We start from the raw sequence: 21279 nt of genomic DNA, 5'->3' as shown, positions 1-21279 counted from the left end.
TCACTAGGCATGCCTGCTGCTTCAGCAACTCCTTGTAATTTCCGACTGAATGAGTTGTGTTTTTCATTTTTTTTTCATTTTATATAAGTGAAACTTGTGATTTCCACCTTTAACTAGGAACTTATCATCTCTGGTTTGTAGGATGCATTATGATCTATATCATGACGAGGGGCACTTAGTTACATGGACCTTGCATTCTAAGGCCTTTGTTCTGAAATGCCTAGATTTCAAAAGTTGAGCTCTGTGCTGTTGGTTATATTTGTATCTGAACCTGTTACCCTAGCAGGAGCTTTACCGAGTAGAAGAAAATAATGCAAAATCGTTTGATCAAAATGCCCAAAAGGAATTGGTTACTCTCCATTTCTATGAAGGGAAAGGATCACTCGTTGCAAGGATATAAATGGTAAAACATTGAGCATATGGTTCCATAGGAGTACACAACTTGTGGATTTGCATTAATATGTTGCTTATCATAAATAGGCGAAACTTGAATTGGGGTGCACAACTTGGCAAACTGGGTTAAGAGAAGCTTATCTCAAATATTTGACAGGTCCTTTACACTCCCGAGGTTGTGTAAACATGTTAGTCGTATACTTCACTTGTGACATGCCTGGCATATTAGTCATTATGATTATATGGTCAATTACATATATCGTTGGCATATTGATAATTTTGATCGTACTATCTTTAGACTTGATCATGATTATTTATATGTTAATGGACCAATACTTATCCTAGATTACTTTCTTTGGGCATTTAAACTAGAAAATTATATTTGTGTAAGAGCATTGCAAGATTCTGGTGATGGAATAACGGTAGTGCTTGACTGTTTCCTGAGTTTGTAAACCTGAATTCTGTCAAACTAAGAATTCACTGTATTAGAAACAGTTGTTAACTAAGTATATTAGTCCATCACTGTTGGTCAACATTATTTGGTATTAGAGTTTTATGGGAGCGTTACAATAGATAAAGCATTTGACAAATATTGCCAAATTTGGTCAATTAGAACATTTGCTCAGAATGATATGTTGCTGGCACAAGTCAAATTAATCGGTTGGCTCCTCCAGAAGGCACCATCAAAATTAAATTCGACGGTTGCTCTCTGGGGAACCCTGGCATAGCAGGAGCCGGTGGAGTCTTCCACGACCATCAACACAACATTCTGCTCACTTATTCCGAGCACTTAGGCCATGAGATTCTCAGTTCACTAAAGTCATGGCTCTGCTCTTGGGGAATAAAAGATTCAACCGTACTTGGGGATCACACCTTTGTGTGGAAGGAGACACTCAAAATACTATCTCCTGGGCAGTCGGGACCTCACCACATCCTTGGTACGTATCCTCTGTATTTGATAAGATTGCTTACACTTGCAGGGATATGGTCGTCTTATGGAAGCATATCTGGAGGACGTCGAACGAGTTCGTCGATCTTTGACGAAAGACGGAGCAAGGGCTCTAGCAAAAGACCTCGTCTAGACGAGCATTTTTTAGGTTGCAGTTCTTCAATAGAAGTCGTCGGTCCATCTCTTTTTTTTCTCTGGACCACAGTAGGCGTACCCTTCCTTACTCACACTTGCTGTAGTTCTATAGTAGCTGTCGGTCCATCTCCTTTTTTGCTCTAGACCACAGTGGGCGTACCTTTGTTTACTCACGATCTATACATTCCTTGTAATCGGGGAATTCTATAAGCCCCAATATTTTGTATAGGGTCTTTTTACCTATTTTTTTTTTTGACTGAGAGACCCGACTTGTGGGTACTTTTGATTCCCCTTCTGTTTCATATTACTCTCACAGCAATACAAAAGTTAACTTTATCAAAAAAAAAAAAAAAGTCAAATTAATGATCATTGTTCTTCTTTTAAGGTGAGCAAACCTTAAGGAATCCAACATATCATGAGTTGTACACATGCCCATTAGTCATCGTCTCTTCATCCAAAATATAGGCGCATCTATGCGTTTGTCTAATTTTAGCTTCCTAGCCATGGTAATAATAGTTAAAGTACGGCAAAGAAATAAAATATTATAAGCGATGGCAAGATTTAGGAGATAGAGGTATATATGTGAGAGAGGAGAGTGTCACTAAGGAGAAAGGGAGGAGAATAAGTCACAATGGTGTTTCAATGACCCCCATACTCCACTTATACACTTTATATTAATAAGAAAAGTTTGGGATTTATCAAATTACCTGCAAGAGTTGAATAGCTTAACACTTTACCCAAATTACCCGCAAGAGTTGAACAGCTAAAGACAAAGCTCTTGGGCCTGATGGGTTTCTTGTCGCCCCTTTTAAGACCTTTTAGGAAACTTTTCGCTTGGATTTCTTAAGTTTCTTCGCTGAGTTTTTTCAGCGGGGTAATCTCAACAAATCCATCATTGCTACGTTCATCGCTCTGGTTCCTAAGGTCGAAGGGGCAAAGGAACTTAAGGACTTCCATCCCATAAGCTTGCTCAACTCTACTTATAAAATCCTCTCTAAGGTTCTGGCTTCTAGACTCCAACAGGTTCGTCCATCAGTCATCTCCCCCTCGCAGTCGGCCTTTATTAAAAGTAGACAAATCCTTGATGGGGCTTTGATAGCTAACGAATGCATTCACTCGAGACACCTAGCCAAAAAACCAGTCTCATTTTCAAAATTGACTAGGAACAAGCCTATGACCATGTTAACTAGCCAGTTCTGAACGAGACAATGGTTCGTATGGGCTTTCGAGACCAGTGGCAAAAATGGATGAGGGGGTGCTTCTCTCACCCCTGCTTCTCTATCCTTATCAACGGTACTCCCAAAGGGTACTTCCGGTCTTCGAGAGGCCTGAGACAAGAGGACCCTTTGTCCCCTATCTTTTCGCTATCTCAGCTCAGGTCTTTAGCCGATCCCTAGCTCGGCCTTACCAAGCTGACCTTCTCTCCGGCTTTACCTCCTCAAGAAGAGGGCCCACAGTGTCGCATCTGCAATATGCAAACGATACCTTGGTTTTCCTTGATGCCTCCCCCTCCGAGGTGGAAAACCTCAGAATTTACCTTAAATGTTTTCAGATGGCTATTGGTTTCAATGTAAATATGGTGAAATAAAATATGATGGGTGTTGCCATCACTACCAACCTTATCAAAGACCTCATTACAAAGTGGGAATGTAAATTGGAGGACCTCCCAACTTCATACTTGGGCCTCCCTCTAGGCCTCGGAAACCTAAAAAGAGACACTGATCCTATGTCATTGATAAGGTGGACAGACGGTTAGCTGGTTTGGAAGGGAGATACCTGTCACAATCTAGTGGAACCACTCTTATCAAAGCCACCCTAACCAATCCACTAGTTTATTTGATGTCTCTCTTTCAAATTCCGGCCTCGGTGGCTAATCGACTTGATCAACTCATGAAGAACTTCCTTTGGTCAGGACAAGCAGATAAAATTAAGTTTCATCTTATCTCTTGGAACAAGGTTCTATTACCCAAAAACCAGGGAGGACTGGGCATTAGAAACTTGAGAAAACATAACCTCACCCTCTTAGGGAAATGGTGGTGGCGTTTGGCCACCCAGTCGGAATCCCTTTGGGCTCAGGTACTACGGAACAAGTACAAAATTCCAGTACACTCTTGGATCCCAGAGACCAAACCTTGGTCTAATGCTTCAGGGGTGTGGAGGTCCTTAACGGCCACACTTGAGCTTTTCAGGAAAAGCATTAGATTTTGACCAAGATTAGGTATGAGGGTACGTTTCTGGACCGACCTGTGGATTGGTCATACCCCTTTTAAGGGAATGCTATCCATCTATGTTCTCAATCGCGGTGAATAGAGAGGCTACTGTTGAGGATGAGTTTAGTTGGAAGGAGGAAGAAGACGATGGTATCCCTCTTTTAGAAGGAACCTTTCAAAGGGGGAATCCAAGCAATTCCTCTCACTCTCGTCACTGCTGTACAAAACCATTATCCCTCTTTAGGGAAGGGACAAGTTGGTGTGGTCCCTTGCTCCCTTAGGGAATTTTACGGTGGCTTCCTTCTATAAAAAGCTCACCCAACCCCTTACTTTCCTCGATTCTTTCTCAGGTGTGGCAGACTATTGTGCCTCCAAAGGTCCAAACTTTCAATTGGCTCGCAGGTTCAAGCAAGGTTCTCACTGTGGATCACCTACAAAGGAAAGGGATCCCTATTCTTAATAGGTGTATCATGTGCTTGTGCCAAGAGGAATCTAATAACCATCTGTTTCCGTATTGTATCGTGGCCCATAGTTTATGGAGTCAACTTCTACAACTGTTCGGGGTGCAATGGGTTCTACCTCCAACTGTTAAAGACCTATTCGCTTTGAACTTGGCCGTTCACTGGCCGAAGGCGGGCAGAATCCTATGGAAAGCAATAGTGGCAGCAACAGTTTGGACCATTTTAGAAATAAAGGAACGCTCGAATTTTTCAGGGACAGGCTTATTCTGGCCCTTCGCTCTACTTTAAGGTTACATCCTTAGTAACCTTTTAGCTGTCAAACCATCTCTAGTTCAATGGTATCCCTAGGGACTCCTTCCTCTCGATTGGGAGCATATTCTACTCCACAATCCGAAGAAAAACAAAGTTAAATCTACATGGAAACCTCCTCCCCAAGGAGCAAGCAAATTAAATTTTGATGGCTGCTCTTTAGGCAACCCAAGCCTTACAGGGGCAGGAGGGGTTTTTAGAGACCACCTTCAAAACGTTATCTTCCCCTACAAGATTCACAGTTCGCCGAATCTATGGCTCTACTTAGAGGCATACAGTGTTTTGATCGGTCTTGGGGACGGTCTCTCCTAGTGGAAGGAGACGCTAGAAACATTATCTCTTGGGCTTCCAGGACTGCGCCCCCCCTTGGTATCTAGTGCCTATTTTTGATGAGATGGAGGATCTTTGCAGAAATATGCCAATCTTATAGATGCGTATCTCGAGGATGTCGAACGGGCTCGCCGATCAGCTATCCAAGGACGGAGCCATGGCCAATGCAGATGAATAGGCACTTCTGCAGCTCTTTTTGGGTCGGGCACGAAGCACGCACTTTACTCGATCTCCTCTCGGACGGGTTCCTTTTTTGTTCTACTCGTTCGTTCCTTTTTGCTTTCTCTCTTGTACATTTTCTGATTACAGTGTAAGGGGATAATTTATAGCCCCATTTTGTATAGGGTCCGATGACCTATTCTTTTTTACCAGAAGTATCGGCTTTAAGGTACTCTTGGATGAACCTTATTCTCTTGTATCTATCCTCTTAAATCAATACAATTGTTAAAAATATCAAAAAAAGAAATTCAAAATACCCAAAAAAAATACATGAAAATGTCAAATACTTCATCTCCTCTAGTTATTTTGACAAATTTCTCAAAACGTTTAAAGTACAAAGCTGCTCCTTAATCAAGAGAGGAGACAAATAAGTCCTCAAGACTTAATACAAGGAGAAACAACTATAAACTTAATTACTCAACACTCCATCTCAAGTCAGTGCATGGATATTTTGAAAGGTGTGGCTATGTGAAAGTCAAGGTATTGAATTAAAAAATTTCTTTTTATTTTTATTTCAAATATCTGAAATCTACTTACATGGGCCATATTATGTTGCTGTAAAATTAAAATAATGCCTTAGATACAACTTAGGTTCTTTATTTTTATTACGAAGTGAAATAAAAACTATTCAGGAGCTTTAGACAAACTTCCACCTTAATTTTTAACACCAAATAAGTTCCTGAAGATTTACAAAAAATAGAATTTAATATTGTACATTAATCTAGAACTGTTGGGAAAACATATTGGAAGATGCCGATAGTTACCCTACCAGGACTTAATACACCGTACACTCGATTCCCTGACCAATGGCATACTTTTGCTCCTTAAGGTGTTGCTGGAAATTCTGATATAGAGAAGCTTTATAGGCAATATACTTCTTTCTCTAGGGTTTTAGAGAGCTCAAAAATCAACTAGGGCTTCTACAAATCCTATAGGAATAAATTAGGACTGAATGTGTGTGTTGATCTCTCTCTTGACTGGGCTTCTCTCTTCTTTCTTCAAAAATACTGTAAACCCTTACTCTAGGGTTTCACTGTAGCACCACCTCTAATTTTGGGTGGCGTAACACAAACTTATAGAGGAGAGTGGCGTGCCTCCCTATGGGTAGAGGGAGGGGCACGTGACTTCAAGTTTTCCTTTTTGGGGAGAGAGAGAGAGAGAGAGAGGAAAAATTTGGCGTGGAAAAGAGAGACAGAGAATAGGTGCGTGAAAGAGAGAGAGAAAGATCTCGTGTTGTAAGAGGGTTCAAATTAGATCTTTTTATAAAAGAAAATCTATAACCTAAATTAAATATGATTCTTTTCAAGTATTGCCTTATCCAGTTTCTAGCTAGACTTTTAGGATAAATATGAATTCTGTGGGGTGAGAGAATCAGAGCCATCCATCCTAAAAATCAGCCATCATGATTTTAGGTGGAAAGAAAGGAATCTTATCCCCTTAGATTTTGACCCAAGTCCAACTCCTATTTGAATTAAAATAAAATTAAATTTAGACTTTATATAGATCTCTCAATTAAATTTGAAATACAATTAAACTTAAAGATTTTCTAGATCTCTGGATCTCCTATAAGGATTGGAAACCAAATCTAATTTGAATTAGAAGTACCTAAACCAAATCTAATTTGTATTAAATATACCTGTTTTAAGTTATTTTAAGGAACCAAAAATTAAGAAAAGTGGGGCGTGTTGTAAAGTGTCGTGCCCACTTCTCTTTAAAAGGTGGTGTACAAACACTTAATTAAAAAATGGGGCGTGCCCCCTTTGTTCCACTTAAAATGGCATGCCCCCCCTTTTTCTGTTAAAGATGGTGTACCATAATTGTTTAAAAACATGGGGCATTGCCCACTAAGGGATGCCACGTGGTCCCCACACTTCAAAACAAAACACACACGTGGGGCTAGATCCTTAGCCCACATGTGTTATTTTAAGTTTTGAAATTTTTATAAATACCCTTTTGATTAAAAGTACACTTGAAAATATTGTTTTAAAATTTTGAAGAATATTTAAAAATAAAAAAAATAATTTATAATTCTAAAATAGAATATAACTAGGAGTGGACTGGTACAAATGGATCAAAATTAGTGATACTAAGGGCACTCCACTCTCCTCAGAAACCATGATCCACTACTGTTGTCATATCCAACCCAACAAAAGTCTTATGACCCATAGTCTCTATGCAGGGGCTCATAATTGGCTTGTCAAAGTTGGATAATAAACAGTGGGACCATGATCCTGGAATGTAAATTTCAGTTGTGCAGAAGTCTCTCTGACCTCAACAAGGGATGACCCATTGCAAACCCTTCTCGATTGTGCCAGGGCTAATTTTTACCTGACCTAGATCATAAGCCGCTCAACCCTTGGTCAGTCAACACACACACTCCCATTGAAGTGCATATTCCACTGTACGTATCATTTTTACAAGCTTTCTAAGCCTTTAGAGGCCACAAAAACCCAACATATTTATCATGCGCAGCTTGCTTAAGATCATTTGTAGTCGAGGTTTTTCCACCGCTGGGTTTTCTAGCTGGTTTTTTGTTTGAACATATGGAAGATAAATTTCCTTAGTAGCAACCCTTCCTCGAATAAAATGCCAATCTACCTCTATATGCTTCGTTCTATCATGCTGAAGCAGATTATGAGCTATATTGATTGTTGCCTTATTATCACAATATAAGGGCATTGACCTTTTCACAAAGAAACCAAGTTCTCGTAAAAGGATCTTTAGTCGGAGTAATTTACATGCACCATGAACCATGGATCTATACTCATATTCTGTACTTGATCTTGCTACAATTGATTGCTTCTTACTTCTCCAAGTTACAAGGCTCCCTCCAAAAAGAGCACAGCACCCGATGTCAACCTTTGATACGTAATAGGACCATCCCAGCTGCATTTATATAAGCTTCAACTCACAAGGGCCCATGATTAGTAAACAACAGTCCTCTCTGCAGTAATGATTTTAAGTACCTGAGGATTCTACAGTAGCCTCAAGGTGGATAGTTCATGGAGAATGTATAAACTGACTAATCACACTCACATGTGTAAGGTCTGGTTGTGTAAATAAAAGGTATGTTAGTCGACCCACTAATACCTAAAACATACCCACATCCATGGGAGCTTCAACCCTTTGGTCATCAAGCTTGTGATTCTGTTTTATAGTTGTGTCAGCCAGTTTAGCCCCAAGTTTTTTAGTTTATTTAAGGAGATCCATTATATACTTCCTTTTGAGTGATGAAGATCGTTGTTTTGACCTGGTTACTTCTATTCCAGGAAAGAGCTTCAGTGGGCCTACATCAGATTTCCAAATTCTCTTGCAAGAAAACCCTGAAGTTGTTGAATTTCCTTGGGAGAACTACTTGTTACAATAATGTCATCCAAGTATACAATTAGCACTGTGGTGCTGGTCTTGGTATTGTTAATGAATAAGGTTTGGTCCGCTTATCTTCGAGTATTTATAATGTTTGTTGAGGGTTTACAGAGGACAAAAATACCCTCAATGAAAATAAGTATCCTAAAGTGTATAAAAATGTCAAAGATGCCGCAATACAGAAAACATGTTATTCTTTAAAAAAATGTAATCTAGAATACTATTTTACAAACTTTTTGGGTCTTATGAGATCTATCGTACTAATTAGGCAAGATTTATCAGTAGTATTAGTAAATGTGGGTATGTATGTACTATTTACTTTAGATTACGGGTTTTTCCGCTAAACCACATGTATAATTATATGGAGAGTAATTTCAGTTTAATCCAAACGAATCCATCTCAATCTTTCAGTATAACATACTCAAGTTTTTCTTTTGCATTAAAAAAAAGGGAAAATATCTCCATACCCCCTATTTTTAAGTTTCATTTCACAATAGACCCAAGGTTTTAAAATATATCTTGGGGCATAAAATTTGTAGATTTTATTTCTTCTAACCCCCTGAGCTAATTCAAACCTATTTTTTTAGGCCAAACAAATCTAAAAAGGCATGCCTTTTCTAAAAGCCATCCTCTCAAACTTTTAGAGAGAGAGAAGGGCTTCATGGAGATAAGAGGTTACCGGGAGGAGAGAGGTGTTTGGAGAAACACGGGAGGAAAGAGAAAGTGAGAGACACAGGAAGAGAAAGAGAGAAGTTTGGGGTATATCAGTGAAGAGAGAGAAAGGATTGGGCTTAGAAAGGGCATGTCTTTTTCACATTTGTTTAGGTTAAAAAATACGTTTAAAGTGGCCAACGGGTTAGAAGATATCTTTTGAAACCTTGGGTTTATCAAGAAATGAAATCTAAAAATAGGGGATATAGAGATATTTTCCCTAAAAAAAACTAGTGAAATACTTTTTGAAATTACATATTTCATACACACGTGCATGTGTATATTTGTCATTGTTCCCTTTATTCCACTATGGCCTTGAAGGTGACTAGAATCCAGTTATAAAGTGGAGCTGGTAGATGTCTGCTGTTTTGTTCCTTGTCCTATTTTTTAATCAATCATAGATGTAGTGGATGAATGTTGATATTGGTGGTATACTTGCATTTCTCATATGTACTTATTGAAGGTCATATGTTTATTTTCTTTGTGATATATTTGTTGGACGTGATAGTGTATGGCCATTGTTCATTTCTATTGGATCTTGAAATTTGCCATCACTGTTTGATTTCCTTGTTTCATTCTTCTTGTGTGGCCCTTAATATTATTGTGGAAGTCATTGAATGGATCCTCAATTAACCTAGGGAAATTCTGAATTTCTGCAGTACTATGAAGAAATGAAAAAATTGGGAATTCAAGTCACGAAGCATGTACATATGGCACTTATAAATGCCTATACGAATTTTGGAAAATTTGATAAGGCAAAACAGGTATGATTTAAAATGTACGCTTTGTTGTCCCGATGCCTTACTTTGTTAAACTAGATAGTATATATGTGAAATTATCCCTTTCTACTGTATGATACTTTCACGTTGGATTTATCAAATGTAGTCTTCGAAAAGGTGGTTTATGCGTTGGGGGATGCATAGCTACATTTGCGTCCCCCGAGGCATCGCACATCCATTATAAAGAAGGATGTGGAGTTGTAGTCTCTCCAAAAAATGGTAAAATTAACAGTTTAAAAATCTAATTTTTGGAATTTATTTATTTTTACATATTCATGATATCCATGTTAGAGATAATGTATAGCTAAATCATTAAGTCCAAAATCCATCTCAAAAATGGATCATGAAGAGAGGGCCATATCTACATATGAGTCTAGGACTCATAAAAATTGTGTCCCTTAAGAAAAAGATTTCTTTTTGCATGCAATCTTTGTGTGGGCCCCTAATACTGTATGCTTGGAAATCGGATTTAGTTCGTTGTAAGGTAACTCTAATATGGGGTTCTAGATGGAGAAGACGTCTAAGTTCTAGTCTAACAATTTCGAAGGACCTTGTTCTATCTTTTTGTCATAGTTTTGGGATCACAATTTTGTATTTACTTGATTTATTAAGCGGTTTGTGTAGTGTTCTATTTAAATGGAAGTTTCTGCTTAGACACTTGACAGAGCTACATTGAAAGATTCTAGGGTTAGCTGGGTCTCTCTTACACCTTAGTGAAGAAATCTAAAGAATATGGCTGTTTTTTCTTAGAAATGCTCACTCTAATTTTCTTACAAATCTAATTTTCTTAGAAATGCTCCCATAGAAAAAAGATTTCCTTTTGCATGCAATCTTTGTGTGGGCCCCTAATATTGTATGCTTGGAAATTGGATTTGGTTCAATGTCAGCTGACTCTAGTATGGGGTTTTAGACGGAGAAGACATCTAAGTTCTAGTCTTAACAATTTCAAAGGACCTTGTTCTATCTTTTTGCCGTAGTTTTGGGATCCCAATTTGGTATTTACTTGATTTATTAAGTGGTTTGTGTAGTGATTAATACATTTAAATGGAAGTATTTGCTTAGACACTTGACAGAGCTACATTGTAAGATTCTAGGGTTAGCTGGGTCTCTCGTACACCTTAGAGAAGAAATCTAAAGAATATGGCTGTTTTTTCTTAGAAATGCTCACTCTAATTTTCTAAGGACCCTAATAACGTGTGATATGCATGGCAATACAAGTACTCAGTTTGCATGCTGAGTTTCTATATTGTGCAATTCATGAAATACATGCATGCTGAAGATTCATTTTATTCATGTTAAATCTATCAAAACAATCGACTTAAACAACACAAACTCTAAGACGATATAGAGAGAAAAGGGAAAACAAAAGAGAAAAAGGGAGAAGAAGAGAGAGGAGAGAGGAGAGAATTATGAAACATGAGGAAAGATAAGGACTTGAGGTTCAACCCACCCTAACAAACCTCGCAACCTTATATTTTATTAAACTTGTGATATGGAAAAAACTTCCCATACAAATATAATTAGGACACTTAGGTCCAAAACTTAGTTGACAAAGGATTTTAACACTTCCCGTCAAGCTGGAGCATAAATGTCACCCATGCCCAACTTGGAACAAATTGTTTGGAACATATTACGACCATGGCCTTTGGTGAAAATGTCTGCTAGACGATCCCTAGATTTCACATATGGAGTAACTTTCTCTTTGATGAAACGACAGTTTACTTCAATATGCTTGGTCCTTACGTGAAACACTGGATTACTGGCTATATAGGTGGCAGCTTTGTTATCGCAATACATCTTCATTGGTTCAGCAACAATAAAATCCATATCCTGCATCAGTGTTTTTAGCCACATCAATTTACATGTAATGTGTGTCATTGCTCTAATTCAGCCTCAGCACTAGATCTAGCCTTTCTTCTTGATGTTACCAAGTTTCCACCAATGAATGTACAATAACTATGATAGACCTGAAAGGTGGACTAGGTGACTGGGCAAGTCAATACCAATTAAAAGTTTTTTACTTTTTTATATGTATTGCCACCTAGATCACTTACAAATGTCCAAAATACAATTTAACTTAATGAAATAGCCACCTCTCACTTGCATGCCATTAAAAGAAAATCACATTCATCATGTCGAATTGAAAATTACATAAGAAAGCAATGGAAGCGACAGAAGCACGGAATATGAAACAACACATACCTTGCCTCAGGTTACCCCCAAGGGCTTCGTACACCCCAAACAGGGTTTCCTCCACCGATGGTGCACGGGATCTTGGTTCAAGAACACACCTCATGATTAGGGAAGCCTAGGCAAAACTCTTAGAGAGCATCACATGGGATTTCCTTAACCAGGGCTCAACACATGAGCATGAGGCAAGGACCTAGGGCTAGGACTTGTGTAGCTTGGGCGCGCCACCTCTTAGGGTTAACTCTTTCCTAAACCCTAATTTGGATGAGAGAAGAAGAGAGGGAAGGCTTGAGTGGGGCGTGCCCCCTTTGGTTGCTTAGAGAGAGAGAGAGAGAGAGAATAGAAAATAGAACCCCATAGTTAATATATATAGACAAGAGGCTAGGGTTTATAGGGTTAGGGTTTTGCCATTATCATGAGGTTTAATCTTGACCTTTGATCTTGGAAACCTATGGGGTGAAGAGATCTCAACTATTCATTCCATAAATCAGCCGCCATGATTAAAGGAATGATGTGGAACCTTATTTCTGAGTTTCCATAACTCCATTCCCATCAAATATATTGTGTAGAGAAAGTAATCAATCAATCAAAATTAATTTCTTACACATCCCTATTTTGAAATCAATCACAATCAATTTCTTACACCATCCTATTTTGAAATCAATCACAATTAATTTCTTGCACCTTCCTATTTTGAAATCAATCAAAATCTCTACACAAAATGGTTTCCTAAAATATCAAGTCAACATATGGCATAATTGCCATCTTTAAATTTAAAAAAGTATGGAGGAGGTGGGTGGCCATGTGGGCTTCTCATCTCCACAATATGGTGGGCCCAATGAACCCTATGGGCCCCCAATACCTTAAACATAATGGTCAGATAATAAAATATTTTGTTATAAAACCTACAAATATTTTATTTTTCTTTCTGATTAATAGATCTAGGAAATTAATTTTTCTCTATTTAAAAATCATATTTCAATAAAATAAAATACTTAGAGGGGTTTAAAAATTCATTTTAATTATCAGAAAAATAATTAAAACATATTAAAGCATATCTAAGAAAGTTTTATGGGAATTGGATCCATAGAGATAGGGTTACAATAAATACATTGAGGACTCCATCATCTCTACAGACTGCATCTCACTGCACTTTCTCAAACTGACCCAACTGATCGTATGACTCACAACCCATCGTAGGGATTCATGATTGGACCATCAAAGTCAGCCAACGAGTGTAGAAGATACGATCCTAGACTATGGATTATCGGTCCTTCCCGTCTAGGGCCCATTTCAGCAGTATGATTCATGGATCCTACCAACACAATCTAGTGTTGTAGGGAGTTCTCTTGTGCACATGTACATGTCACACACCCTTATCCAAAGGGTCGCTTCCTGGACAGCTATCTAGTGTACTTGTTGTGTGATGGTAATGATGAGGATTTAGGTCCTTGTCCTCTCAGGCCATCCATCACACACAGGGGTCAAATCCATGTCCCCTGGCCAACTGTCTTTGGCATATCTCCAACCTCATGTAGGGATAACCCCACATCGAAACCCTTATCGGTTGTGCTTACACAATGCCCAAGACTATGGGTTTTGGAATTCACATTGAGTCATAGCCAGTCAAAACTCATTTGAGTCTAAGGCATTATTAATGCCCAATGCCCTACAGTCCAAGCTGGACCATACTCCCACTGGAGTCAATAATTCATTATATATTTTTAGTACATGCTCTCATAAGGCCTTCAAATGGCCACAAAACCCCAACAAGACCGCCTGTCAAATGGTGATCCTGCCCAATCAACATCTGAGTAACCTTCAATGGCCAAATAATTTTTAATTTGTAAATTAGACTTTCACCTTTGACTCCCTTCAAATACTTTAAAATTCTTTGAACAACATCCCAGTGGGGAATCCTTGGAGCATGCATAAATCGACTCACAACACTTATTGCAAAAGCAATATTAGGCCAGGTGATGGTCAGATAAATCTGCCTACCAACCAGTCTTCTATTCCTTCCTAGATCCTCAAACAACTCCCCCTGATCAGCCAATAATTTCATATTTGAATCCATATATGAGTATCCACTGGTCCAACACCCAACATTCCAGTTTCTTTCAACAAACCAGTCACATTTTTCTTTCAACAAATCAGTCACATTTTTCTTTGAGACAAACTAATGCAATGCTTTGATTTGGCTACTTCAATTGCTAGAATATACCTTAGTTGGTCCAAATCTTTCTGAACATATTGTTTTAGATGTCTCTTCAAATGGCCAGCCTGCCTAAATCTACTTTCCCTCTTCTTATCGCCTATTAGGGCTACCTTTAAATTCCCTCATATGTATTCATTTTTTATCATTTCTTGTCTTGCTACTTATCCATCTCAACAACCTCATCTCAGCTACACTCATCCTATAAATATATTATTTCTTGACCGCCCAACATTCTAGCTAATTTTAAAACCTATTAGAGTGTGCCTCCAAAGTTTTAACTTAGCGTTGACACTGCCACTAATCTCATCAATCAAAACTATGTCCATGGTACCTCATCCTATAGATGCCCTAGTTAACCTGTCCATGACTAAAACAAAGAGATATGGACTCAATGCTGACACTTAGTGTAGAATGTATCCTTTAACAATACTCTCTTCCAACACCCACTAAATTAACTCTTGTATGTTTTCTTTAAATCGATAAAGTCCGTGTGCACGTCTCATCCCTTCTTCCTAAACTTCTCATCCTATTACTCAAGTAGGAAAATAGCCTTAATTCTTGACCTCCCTAGCATAAAGCCGAACTGATTTTTTGATACACTCGTTTCATGTCTTAGTCATTGCTCAATTACTATCTCCCACAGCTTCATGGCGTGGCTTATCATTTTTGTTCCATCGATAATCGTTCCACATGGTTACTTTGTTCTTCTAAAAAAGTACCACTATTTTTTTTCCATTCGTCGGACACTTTCTTTGTTTTCAAAATCGTGTTGAACAACTTGATCAGCCAGAATATGCCAATCTCTCCCATGCAGTTCCAAACCTCTATCAGGATACCATCTGGTCCCTATCTTCATTATTCTCAAAGCTTCTTTCACTTCCGATATCCTAATCTTGCAAATATATTTATGACCTCCGACTACATTTATGTCAAAGGTTTCTCCTAATGCTGTGCTCCAAAAGTATTTGTTATTTAATAACTTTTTAAAGGAAATTTGTCAACTTTCGTTGACCTCATAAACCTTCAACACCTTTTGATACTTACCCTTAATGCAATTAATATGATCTAGATCCCTACACTTCTCTCTCTGATTTTTGCTAGTTTGAAAACGTCGTTTCCACATTCTCTTGTCCTTAGTTTGTTGTATAGATCACCAGATGCCTTAAGTTCCGTTTTCTTAGTTTTCTTTTATCATTTTTATATTTTTCTAAGTTTTGATCATTACTATTGCATTGCCACTTTCTTAAGTCAACCAGCCGTCTCATTCTACATAACATTAACTTCGCACTCAGACTTCCATTTTTCTTCTTTTACCAATTTATTCCAAAACTAGTCTATTTTCTCCTTTTTTAAATTTCGGTACTTTGTTTTTGGGCACTTATTAATTGTAATCCTTCATCTTCCTTCTCGTTATGCAGACATCAATCACCATGAGCCTATGTTGCATGGTCAAACTCTCTTCTAGAATAACCTTACAATTTTTACATGATGGTTGATCTGCATTCTTAACCAGAAAGAAGTTTATGTGGCATTTGAACCACTTTTATAAGTTATTGAATGCTCATCTCGTCTTTTAAAGTAGGTATTTGCTATGGGTATGGCGTAAGCCATAGAAAAATCCATAACAACATTACCCATCTCATTATTTCCCCCAAAACCATATCCTCCATGTACCCTATCATATCCTCTACTATATTTTCTCATATAACCATTTAAATCCCTTCTTAAAAAATGCTTTCTTCTTTTGGTATTTCTTGGTCTATTGCATCCATGTCCTCCTAGACTTGTCTCTTAATTCTATTGTCTAGTCCTACCTGTGGCGCATAAGTAGTACTTACATTAATTATTTTCGCCCCTAACACAAGTTTAATGAGTATGGGCCTATCACCTACTCTCATGTCATCAACTACTTTATCCTATAAATCTTTGTCTACTATTATGCTTATACTATTTTTATTATTATTCTTTCCTCTATACCAAAATTTATATCCATCGATTTCCTTAATTTTTGCCCCCTTCCACTTTGTCTCCTGTAAGTACGCTATGTTAACTCTCTTTCGTCTCGTTGCATCAACTAACTTCATACTCATACTTGTTAGAGCTCCTGTCACAACCCCACTTCCTGCCGTCCCTGTCGAACCCACAGAGGGCGAGGCCAAGGCCCGTCGGAGGACCGTAGGGAGTGGGGCCACGACCACAGGTTGCAAGTGCCACTTTGGTTGGAGTGCGCTCAACACCTTGAAAAGAAAAGGAATTTCTGGTATCAAGCCAGCCACAAAAGAAGCAAAAAACGAAACAAAATATACATAACCATAGTCTGCTGGACAAACAAGTCCCAAAATACATATAACAATCCAAAATAGTACATATAGGTCTAAGGCACAAAAGGCCCAACATCATGACATATTACCAAATCAAAATGGACTAACTATATGGCCAGACCGCCAACCAAAATATACACTGCAAAATAGAGCTTCAACAGAAGGAGGGTTAAGGGATCTCAAGTACGACCACCAGGACACGCCACTCTAGTTACGACTGGCTATCACTCTACATCAAGGAAAAAATTAATTAGAGTGAGATGTAAAGCTTAGTAAATAAGATCTAGGTGTCATGCATTCATGCTTACAAATATTCTGTCATGTCAAAAATCAGGGTTTTAAGCAAGTCTTACAAAACATGGAATCATGTGTCAAATTCATATTTAAACATACTTGTCGTGCATGATTTATTTCATGGTGGAGTAATAACTAATCAGATATGATTGTAATAAGAAGTCAATCAAATCATTCAGGCATGAGCATTATAACAGATCAAAACATTTAGGCATGCATATAACCAACATTATCGAGATCAAGAGATACCAACCAACTTCTGAAGTAGAAGCCCCACCCATCAGGCCAATGAAATCCTGATGTGTAGAGTCTCTACCATCACAACCCAGAGAGAAGCACCACCAATGGGTAAATCTGTTGCGTAGTGCCTCACACACACACACAGTCCCCAGCATGCTTTGGGGTTTTTGATAGGCACTGGCCTTCCAAAACACGGCCATCTCCTATGCCCTTCTGGCAAAAGAGCATTACACTACCAAAGGGGTCCCAATGAGTAGTGCTTCACATAAGTTTTGGGAGGCGACCACCCAAACATACACACTCCTAACTCTCATCTTATCATAGAGAGCAGGGAAAGATCACAGCTGCCAGCACAAATATCTTATCCGATCATAACAGAAGCATGTCTCCATGCGTACATATCTTACTGAAAGCATGTTACCATGCACATATATTATCAGAAGCATGTCACCAGGCACACATATCTTATCAAAAGCATGTCACCATACATAGATCATATAACAGAAGCATGTCTCCATGCTCACATATCTTATCAGAAGCATGTCACTATGCACACATATCTTATCAAAAGCATGTCACCATGCACACATATCTTATCAGAAGCATGTCACCATGCACACATATCTTATCAGACGCATGTCACCATGCACACATATCTTATCTGAAGTATGTCACCATGCACACATATCTTATCAGAAGAATATTACCATGCATGGATCATATAACAGAAGCATGTATCCATGCACACGAATCATATTAGAAGCATGTCATACATATAATCACAAGAAACATCAACATGTCTAGAGCATGTTATACATATAATCACAAGAAAGATCACTATATCATATTAACATGCTTATAAGTTCAAAAAACATTATGATATCAATATCATGCTATATATCAATGTAATAGACATCACTATGTCATATTATTATGCTTATCAATTCAAGAGACATTATCATATCAATATCGTGCTATATATCAATGCAATAGAGATCACTATGTCATATTATTGGTTTTTTCCAAGATGAACATTGTCCACATTTAAGGGCATATCATTAAATTCAAAGATCATTTAAACCTACAACCAATTTATTGATAATCTAGACTCATAACAAAACAACTTTCATATAGGAAGTAACCCCAAATATTGGTCTAAAATTTGTCAAACTATTTGATTTTCCCGAATGAAATTTCTGTTTTGCGCAGCAGAAAATCCAGGATGACACCCTACTAGAAAAATGACTATAACGTTCAAACCATAAGGACTTTTATTATGAGTCCAAAACCAATTTTAAACTAGACTCATCTATCTAACATTTCAAAGTGGTTTAACCTCATTCTAGTAAATTTTGGTTAGTCAAAAGCTTCACACAAAAACATGTTAAATCCTTGGATTTTCATTTCATAGATCTGGCATGCTTCAGCAAATAGTGAATAGCTTTCAAATTACATGAGATATTAACAAGGGGTCTTTTCCATGTGGAAATACGTTCAAAATCCTACAGACCCACCAAAATTCATGGGCTAAGGCAAGGTTTAAGGTACCCTAACAATCTCTTAAACAAGGACCACAATTCTGGAAATCAGAATACACTTTAACGGAATTTTAGTAAGCATGCACCCACACTCGCACATATTCACTTGAATTTCACATTTGAATTAGGTAAAGAAACATTCATTAACATAAGCATGAAACCATGGAAACTAAATCTACTAACATTGCTCCAATGGAAATCCCCAAGATAAAATGTTCTGCAAGCTCCACTTCGGTTGTCAAGCTTCAAGTGGTTTGGGTTCAAGCTTCGAAGGTTCAAGCTTCGAAGGTTTAAGGCTTATGAGGTTAATGGGCTAAGAGTGAAGAACAAGAACAAGGGGGAAAGAGGGGGCAAGTGCGGGAGTGGAGGGGTGAGGAGAGAGAGTTAAACCCAATTTATGAGTGGATGGGGGTATATATAAGCATTGGGGGGTGGAAGCATGCATGTGCCACATGGCACTCAAGTGATCATGCATAAGGACAGAGAAGGCATGCATGAAGAACACAATGATGGGGGTGGAAGCATGCTTGTTCCACATGGCACTCAAGTGATTATGCATAAGGAGAGAGAGTGCATGTGTGTAATCATTGTGTGTGGGAGCATGTATGATTTAATCATGTGCATTGCCTTGGGTGTGTTTTATAGGGATTCATGCATAGCGCATTGGGATGCGTGTAGAAAAATATTTGAAGTACGGATCATGCCTTTCTGACAGTAGCTCAGATTTGAGCGATTTTCGTACCATCGGAAAGCTCGCGATCCCTGCAATAACACGGTATGACAAAAGCTCCTGGTCCAAACGGATTCCCAATTGCACCCTTTAAAATCTTCTGGAGCACCTTTCATCTCGACTTCATGGATTTCTTCCAGGAATTCTTCCATAGGGGAATCTTCCACAAAGTAATCAATGCCACCTTCATAGCCCTAGTACCTAAAGTTGAAGGGGCAGAGAAAATCAAGGATTTTCGCCCGATTAGCCGTCTAAACTCGACATACAAAATACTTGCTAAGGTCCTTGCCTCTAGACTTCAACAAGTCCTCCCTTCTGTTATCTCTCCATCTAAATCAGCCTTCATCCAAGATAGACAGATCTTGGATGGGGTATTGGTGGCTAATGAGTGCATTCACACAAGACATTTAGCCAAGAAATCAGGCTTAATCTTCAAAATAGACTGGGAGAAAACTTATGACCATGTTGACTGGTCCATCTTGGAAGAGTTCATGGTTAGAATGGGGTTTAGGGAGAGATGGCGGAGTTGGATGAGAGGTTGTTTTTCTCATCCCCACTTTTCCATTCTCATCAATGGGACATCGAAAGGTTACTTCCGTGCCTCGAGGGGACTTCGACAAGGGGATCCTCTCTCCCCCTTCCTTTTTAACATTGCAACATAAGTATTCACCAGATCTTTTTCCCGTCTCTACCAATCTAGCCTCCTTTCAAGCTTCAAAAGTAGTAATCTGGGCCCAATGGTGTCTCACCTGCAATACGCAGACGACACCCTAGTCTTCCTTGAAGCTTCACGAAATGAAGTCGATACTCCCAAACCTTTCCTCCTGTGCTTTCAGAAAGCAACAGGGTTCAAAGTAACATGGAAAAATCTGAAATAATGGGAGTAGCCATGACAAATGCAGAGGTAAGAGCCCTCATCCCAGATTGGGAATGTAAAGTGGAAGACCCTCCACTCACATACCCGGGCCTTCCTTTGGGACTGGGTAAACCTAGAAAGAGGCTCTGGTCTTAGGGTTTAGACAAAGTTGAGAGATGTCTAGCTGCTTAGAAAGGTAGATATCTTTCACCAACAGAAAGAGTTACCCTGATCAAAGCCACCTTGGCAAATACTGCGGTCTACTTCATGTCCCTGTACCAAATGCCAGCACAAGTGGCTAACCGCATAGAACAACTTATGCGGAATTTCTTATGGTCTGGACAGGCAGAGAAGACCAAATTCCACCTTGTAGCATGGGAAAACATCTTTCTATCAAGAAAGCAGGGGCGCTTAGGAATTCGGATCGTAAGAAAATAAAATACAGCCCTCCTAGGCAAATGGTGGTAACGCCTAGCTTCTCAACCAGACTCTCTCCTGGCTCAGGTGTAATGATGCAAATACAAAATCAAAGACGGAACAGGGGTACAAAAGAGGATCCACAGACACAGAGCGTCAGGGCCTTTGAAATCCTTAGCCTCTTCCCTGTCACAGTTCAGAAGACGCATAAGATTTCATCCAAGAGAAGGACATAGGGTAAAATTATGGATAGATATATGGCTAGGAAACTCTCCACTGTGCCAGGCATTCCCAGCCCTTTACTCACTTGCCTCTAACAAATACGCAACTGTTGCTAAGGAAGTGCCACTTTCAGGTGGACGGAGAGTCTGGAATCCATCGTTCTGAAGAAATCTTTCAGACGAGGAAACCAACCAATTCCAACTACTATGTACTGCTCTTTCCTCTCGTTCGTTCCAACAAATGGGAGAGATACTATAGTTTGGAGCCTTTCCCCTTCAAGTCTCTTCACAGTAGCCTCCTTCTCTAAAAGTCTCACGCAACCCCCCACCTTTCCTCTCAACCCAACCTCTATCTTGTCAAAAGTATGGTCAACCATTGCGCCACCTAAGAT

General features: G+C 38.8%; 1 protein-coding gene across 19 annotated transcripts in view; it reads left to right on the top strand.

Annotated features, from left to right (window-relative positions):
- The window catches only part of LOC105421545 (pentatricopeptide repeat-containing protein At4g21880, mitochondrial), a 121897-nt gene that overhangs the window by 69041 nt on the left and 31577 nt on the right, over positions 1 to 21279 (top strand). For 18 of the 19 annotated variants that reach the window (XM_088858287.1, XM_088858286.1, XM_088858290.1 and 15 more), the window contains one exon: positions 9743 to 9847. In XM_088858287.1, the coding sequence (XP_088714413.1) occupies positions 9743 to 9847 (105 nt within the window). Of the gene's footprint in view, positions 1 to 1067; positions 1332 to 9742; positions 9848 to 21279 lie in introns of those variants that run through there. The other variant, XM_088858281.1, reaches the window with a different exon arrangement.

Source organism: Amborella trichopoda, chromosome 2 (assembly GCF_054954075.1).
Source record: "Amborella trichopoda isolate Santa Cruz 75 chromosome 2, AtrichopodaSantaCruz75HAP2 v2.0, whole genome shotgun sequence".
NCBI lineage: Eukaryota > Viridiplantae > Streptophyta > Magnoliopsida > Amborellales > Amborellaceae > Amborella > Amborella trichopoda.
The sequence above is the reverse complement of the archived record's forward strand: the minus strand, read 5'-3'. Positions and strand labels throughout refer to the sequence as shown.